This window comes from Pteropus vampyrus, unplaced genomic scaffold (assembly GCF_000151845.1).
Source record: "Pteropus vampyrus isolate Shadow unplaced genomic scaffold, Pvam_2.0 Scaffold355, whole genome shotgun sequence".
NCBI classification, from domain to species: domain Eukaryota; kingdom Metazoa; phylum Chordata; class Mammalia; order Chiroptera; family Pteropodidae; genus Pteropus; species Pteropus vampyrus.
The window spans coordinates 396,103-403,377 of NW_011889136.1; the positions used below are offsets into that span (position 1 = coordinate 396,103).

Consider the following 7,275-nt stretch of genomic DNA (forward strand, 5'->3'; position numbering starts at 1 on the left):
TCGTTAATGTGTAAAAATAAAGTATCCTCTATGCGTTTTTCTGTGGCCGTACAGTCCTCGGCAGCAAAGGCACCTGTCTGTGCGACGTTTGTGCCAAGCTGTGCCTAAAACCTAAAGGATACGCTACATGTTCAAGGTGGCAGTCGTCAAGAACTGGAGCTGAATCGTGGCTGAGAACACAGGGTGTTGTCCTTCGACCTGTGAGTTCAAAGACGTGCCAGCGCCGGCCCCCGTGCCGGGGTTGGGGGTCACCATCTCGGAGCGCTCAAAGACACCCCAGCACCACCACTCCTCAGTGCAGGAAAGGCGCAGAAAGGGGTCGTCTCTGCCTAGAGCAGAGGCCCCCAGCATTGACACAGGCTAGAGCTGGACCCTGGGCCCTCACTGTCCCCCGAGACCACCTCGTGGGGGTTCTCAGGGGCCGCTGGAGCACACGGAGAGGACCGGCCTCATGCCTGCCGTTACTGACGGCTGCTGCTTTAGCCAAGTGCCTCACACCCAGGAAGAACCACTGGGCAGAGTTTCCAGGAACTGGTGTGTGGGGGGCGGGGGGCGTGTCAGACAGAAATGGGAGATGATCACAAAAATGGGGACCATCTGAGGGTCAGACTGTCGCATCGTCAAAAACTGGCAAGGGAGGAGAGAGACAGGCAGGCGTTCACTGCACATATGCCAATAGTGACCAGAGGTAATTAACGCCTAAACGAAACTGAGATTTTAATAGTCAGATTAGAATCCCCGAACTGGGCTGAATTTAGCAAAACGCACTGGTAACTACTGCATGGCTCATGCGGCTTTGAAATGTTTAATAAACTTAACGAACTGAATCCGGCTATGTGTATTATCCGACCCGATGCTTAACCCATCGCATTTTCTCTCATTCCTAAATCTTTGCTTTTGGTGGCGAGAAAACTTTCCGCCCTTTGCCACATCCCGGGAGAAAAGGTTTCTCAGAATCAGCTGGGGAACCTAAGACAGCTGACGGAGCGGGTGTGGACAAGGCGAAGCTCGTTTGCAGCTGCCCGTCCAGCTCCCCCATTCATGACACGGCCCCCTCTCCCGAGGGCTCCCTCACCTCGCCTCCGAGGGTCCGTTCCCAGAAGCCTCACTGAGATTCGTGACACCTGACTCCGGTCCAGGTGTTGGATGAAAGAGGCGTGGTTTTTCTCTGAAGATATTCGGCTTCGGACCCAAATGAGTACATTCTAGAGGTGGAATTTCAGACTGTGAGTGGGGACCTATCTCACGCACCCGAAATCGCCCCGTTTACCTATGTGCTCCCCCAACTCTGTACGATCCCAACATTGAGGGCTATCGTTAGGGCACCGAGCCAGGCTGCTTGTTACATCATCTACATCATCATCACCATCACCATCATCACCATCATCACCACCATCATCATCATCTTCATCCCGATGCCATTTTAATTTGGCTAAATACGGAGAACTAAATGCGAGACACTGATACCCAATCTGATCAGAACCAGCAGTATCTAATACACGAAAATGGGAACATGTGCGTGTTAAAAGCATTTAGTATAAAATTGTCCTCGTAAATAAATTCAAAGTATATTTCTGTTCTATGCAAAACCTAAGCAGCGTACTAAGAAGGCTTTTATTCTTATATCTCAGAAACTGGCACACTCATAAATGTTATGATATTTGCTATAAACGAAGTCAGCTGATTCTTTATTTCGATCTGGGGAATTAAGAAATGAACTACCCCAAGGGTTCCATGCTCCTTTGAGACCGCATGACCGCTCGTTTTCTGAATACATTGCATCACCCCGAGGCTCATATAAGTTTCCAGAATTTAGGTTTCAAAACTTTAAAATTAAACTGTTGGTGTCATCATAGTTATTCGATATCCAAAATGCATTTTTGCTGGATAGACCTAAGAACTAAAGAGCAATGGAGTCATCGCCCTCTCTCCTACAATAAAGGGTGACACTTTTAAAGAAAATTTGAATTATGAAATAAAACAGAGACAGAAAACCACACAAAACAAAAACATGACTTCCCTAACCACCGCCCACATTAACAGAACTTGCCAGGCACCCCAGGAGTTTCAGGAGCCCCATTCTCGACCACCTTCCTGCCCCCAAAAGTAACCACTGTCGCTGTCAAACAATGAATCCAGCACGGGGTGGGGGCGGGGCTTGAAATACCGATTTTATGATGCTCGCGGCCACGTGGGTCAGGAATTCAAACACGGCACGGCCAGGGTGAGGCCGATCTGTGGGGTTTACTGACGTCCACAGGGAAATCCCCTGACCAGCGCCTGTTCCAAGCTACCCACGTGACATCGCTCAATGTGGATCTGGGAAACAATACTGAACACTAGTTCTTGCCGGACAGTATGATCGGGCTGCAGCAAACCAGAGTCTCCACTCCACGGTGTTTGAGCCGGGGAGACTCAGTGTCTGGAGGTGACTAATGACGAGGCTGGGGTCACCCGGCAGCACCTTCCCTCACACGTCCGGGAGCCGATCCCGGCTGTCGCCCGGGATGTGACTCTTGGCTAGAGCTAGCCACCAGAGCACCTGTGCACGATCCGTCCAGGTGGCCTGGCCTCCTAGAAATCAGATTTCCTGCATAATAGTTCAGTCTTCCAAAACTGAGTGTCCCAGCGAAGAAGGAGGACACGTCATTGTTTTTTATGACCTGGCTTCGGAAGCCACGCGGAGTCGCTTCCAGTGCGTTCTCTCGGTGGCAGGTGAGTCACTAAGGCCAGATTGGAGGGGGCGGGGGCGGATACGGGAGGCTGGTTCACTACTTTGCAGACGTGTTTTTAAATCTCCACGCTTGCATTTCGCGGACTTTTATCACCTGAATGTCCCTTAGCACTAGAGCTTCGTCCCGCCCGTCCTGCTCATTTGCTGACGCGCCCCCTTCTCTGTCGAAGAACAGGGGCCGCGTGTCTTGCGAAGTTTCCCCCAGTCTAAATTTTACGAGACGAACGCTCACAGGCTGTTTGACACGTCCCACTGCTGTTGCGAGTTGGCTCGCTCGGCTCAGGTCACGGAGGTAGAGGCCATACTGTACGGCACAGACGATGACTGATTTTTCCTACGTATTTGCCCGTTTTTGAGATAATGAATTGGTTCTCTGCCATTGTCCAAAGGAGACTGGTAGGTTAATACATATATGTGTGTGTGTGTGTGTGTGTGTGTGTGTGTGTGTGTGTGTGTGTGTGTATACATACACACACACATACACACCCACTATGATCTCGCGGGCCTACACATACGTGACGTGTTTCAGTCATGGCAATTCTCGTCTTATTTTCTTCCTCGAGTACCTGAAACCTGTCGCTCCATTTCGTTCTGGGATTGCTGCCAAAAAGTCTGACGATAATCTCATTTTCTCGACTAAAGGTCATCTGCTCTTTTTGTCCATACACCCAAAGAAATTGTCTTTTCCTTTAAAAGGCAGTAGTTTGACAAGGAAGCGTCTTAGGGTCGATAATTCTAGGTCCCTCCCCTCAGGTGTAGCGTGCACTTCCAATGCGTAGTTTCGAATGTTTTTTTTTTTTAATTTCAAGGAAGTTTTCTCGAAGCAGTCTGTAGGGTTGGTTCCCTCTTCCCGCTTTTCCACAGGGACCTGGTATCTCTATGCTGGATCTCCCTCGCCCATCTTTCTCGCCGACCCTTTTAAAATCTCCTTTCCTTAATTTTTAAAATTTTCCACCTTTGCATCTCCCACTGCTCTCAAGGCATAATCGAATGCATTTCCTTGCCCTTGGGTTTCTCTTACTTTCGTCTTCGTTTCTGAGATAGTTTTTTCTCTCATTTCTTACGCCGTTTGTTCATTGCAAGTGTTTCGAACTCTGATTTATACAGCTCGTTCGCGTGTCATGTCATTTTCTGACTTTTAAACAGCGGTGTCAGCTCTGATCTGCCGTGGGCGCGGGCATCTGATGTGTTTTTATTATTTGTAGAACTGCTATCCTGTTCTTACTTTCTTTCCGGTTGCTTATTTTCACGCGACAATGTTTTTCTCGAACTTTCGGAAGGTGGCAGTTTCCAGGGTAGCTATTCCAACTGCACGAGGTCCCTTTTCTGTTTGAGTGTAGGACTGAATTTTTTTACGTCGCTTACCCGCGAGGCCTTCCCGGTCCTGCGTTTTTAGCTGGACCTTCTTTCCTGTCTCTACTCGGCTCAGTTTCTTTCCACGTCCAGCATTTCGTCCTCAGTGTGGCCCCTTCCAGTTTCAAGGGTCCCTCCAGCTGCACGTGCCCGGCCCCTCCGACCCCCGCGCTCCTGCAGAGGGCCAGCACCCCCTCCGGCCCGGCAGCTGCTCCTGACTGGCCGGGCCTCCTGGCGAACGCCTTCTGCCACTCCAGAGGCCTCGGTGATCCCCTCTGCCGACAGCACAGAGGTTTTGCGACTGTGTGTGGCTCGTTGCCACTTGCCCAGGCGTGGGAGGTCCCGGGGACATTGTTTCACCTAGGTTTGTCGTCGATGTTGTTTGTGGGACTTCGGTTTTGCTTTGCGACTAGTCACTTTGTGTTTTATGTGATGGTGACTGAACAATTATGCTGCTGCCCTCATCCTTCCAGAATCTTCCCTCAAGAAACAGACTTTTTAAAAGGCTTAACGACCCTCTGAAAGCGCCACGTACCCGGGCCGTGGCACAGTTTGTGGACAATTCGCGGAACCACTTGTCACCCGTCCCGCCGCACCACCCCCATCCTCTCCCGTCTGGACTGTCCCCCCCAAGCCCACGGCCCCCCGCCCTCCCCCGCCGGGCCAGGACAACGCCCTAAGTGACTATTTTAAGTTGTCGGTCAGGTCACGTCGCTCTCAGCTTGGGATGTTGCAAAAGCTTCTCGCCCTTCGGGCCTGTTATTTCTCCGACCTTCTCTCCCACTGGCTAGGCTGCGTCAGCCACACTGGCTGCAGAGCGCCATGCAGCCGGCTGTCACCTCGGGGCTTCGGCCCTGCTATTCGTGTCCCTGCTCTCCCTCCTGATTTCCATCTGGCTTGGTCCCTCATCCCTCTGGTCTCTGCTCAAAGGTCACCTTATCGGAAAGGCCTTCCGAGACCACACCCCGACCCGCCATCGAAAAACAGAACCCCCGGCCTCTGTCCGTGTTTCATTTTTCTTCGTGGCACTTCTTAGCATCTGACATAGTACATGTTAACTTTTTAAAAAATCCCTCTCTACCTACGAAGAAAATGCCATAAAAAGAGGAATTTTGTCCTCTTAGTGAGCTGAGTAGTTTTTAGCACAAAGCTGGCACTCCATATAAATTTGGTAACTGACCGAATGAATGTATGAAGTCCCCAGTGCCCAGCAGGTATTCAAGAAATGCCAGCTTTTTTCCTCTTCACGGAGAAAAGGAAATGCCACCGTCCCCGTCCAAGAAGGGCCAATAATGGAAATCGAATCAGAAAGAGAAAATAGTGACATTAGAGCCACAAGAAGGGGACAGCCAACTATCACACACACACAGATCAGGACTGGGAAGAGGCTGTCGGGCTCGTGTGACGGACTGCACTGTGTCCCCCCGGAATGTGTATGTCGAAATCCTGACCCCAACGCGATTCTACTCGGAGATGGGCCTTTAGGAGGTAATTTTTTTTAAGGTTAAATGAGGTTACACAGGTAGGATCGGAATCCAACAGAATTAGTCGAGTGCCCTTACAGGAAGAGACACCACAGGCGGTCACCCCGTAGGTTATGTAAATTTGTCTAATCGCTATGTTGTACACCTGAAATGAATATAATACTGCACGTCACCTGTAACCGGAAAATTTTAAAAGAGAGAGACACCAGAGTACTTTGTGGGACTCATGCGCTTACTCCTTTCCTTCCTTCCTCCTCCCATCGGCCATGTAAAGACACAGCCTCCATCTGCAAGTCGGGTGACAGCTGTCGCCAGAAACCTGCACCTTGATCTCGGACTTCGCAGCCTCCAAAACTGAGAAATCGACTTCTGCTGTTTCGGCTCCCAGTCTGGTATTTCTGTTGGGGCAGCCCCAGCAGACTAACACACTTAGATATCGAAAACTGTCGTAAAACTTAGGGTTAGGTCCGTCACAGATCTGGAACTCAGAATTTTTCCACTTTTCAATTGTACGGTCACACGTTACAGTTGCAGATTCTGAGAAAAACTATGTGGCAAAACCCCAATCACAGAGTGAGCCATTTAAATATAAAGAAACACCTACACACTGCTTGAAGAGCATTCGTGGGGGAAAAAATCTATTTCTCCCAGTTTTATTGCGATGTGATTGACACACATCACTGTGTAAGTTTAAGGCATACGCTGTAACGGTTTGACTTAGGAAGATTGTGAAATGATCATTGCAATGTTTGGTTAGCATCCATCATCCCACACACACTTTCCAAAGACAAAATTTTTTTCCTCGTGGTCAGAACCCTTAGAATCTACCGTAACGACTTCTCTACATGGCATGCGGTCGTTTTAACTAGTCGCCGTGCGGGACACTACATCTCTGGCACATGTTTATCTTGTAACTGAAGTTTGTTCCTTCTGCCCACCTCTCTCTTACCTCCCCACTCCTTGCCAGTGTGAAGAGCACAAATCTGGTCTTTTTTTCCCTAAGGGTTTGCTTTTTGTTTTAATTCATCTCGTGCAGACAAACCACGAACTAGTCGTAATTTTCTTTCAAATGTACGGACACGATAGTGTTCTTTCTATAACCCGGTGGACTTAACATTTTAAAACACAATTGTGGTTCCTGAGTGAAACGGAATCGTGTGCTACGCGAACAAGTTAACCAGAAAGACGAGGACGGTTCTGAACCCGGGATAAATGATTTTCAGAAAGCAAGCAGCCTTTAGAATGTGTTTAAATGTTTTAAATATTGCCATTGGCGACGCTTGTCACTATGATTGTGATTTACATGGTGGCCGCGCTGGAGCTTCCTTGCGACGTCAGTTATAAAACAGACTAGGGTTTCAAGCTTCGGAGCACAAGGAGGATCTAGTTTCAATAAACGGATTCACCGAAATGTGACATCGCTCGCGCCCTCCCACCAAAGAAAGGTGTCAGGGGCTCGGGGCGCCCGGCGCCGGAGGTGCAGAGATCCGTCCGTTCTCCGCAAGGAACGGGCGGATTTCTCGGTCCGGCCCCGGCTTTGCACCGTGTCGCGTCGTCTGCCGCTCGCTGGCACGTGGCGGGCGAGGACAGCACGAAGAGGCAGCAAGGTGGCCGGCGCGACGCGTCTTCGCCGTGAACGCCTAACGAGCGGGGAGACGCTCCTGCCCCGCGCGGACGCGGGTGGGTCCCCGCGGCCCACGAAGT

At 50.2% G+C, this 7,275-nt stretch overlaps 1 protein-coding gene across 1 annotated transcript in view; it reads left to right on the forward strand.

Annotated features, from left to right (window-relative positions):
- LOC105304826 (transient receptor potential cation channel subfamily M member 1-like) overlaps nt 1–3,062 on the forward strand; it is a 56,355-nt gene extending 53,293 nt beyond the window's left edge. The window contains exon 21 of the mRNA XM_023522694.1: nt 2,905–3,062. Coding sequence (XP_023378462.1) covers nt 2,905–3,062 — 158 coding nt within the window. The remainder of the gene's footprint in view (nt 1–2,904) is intronic.
- The last annotated feature ends 4,213 nt before the right edge of the window (nt 3,063–7,275 follow it).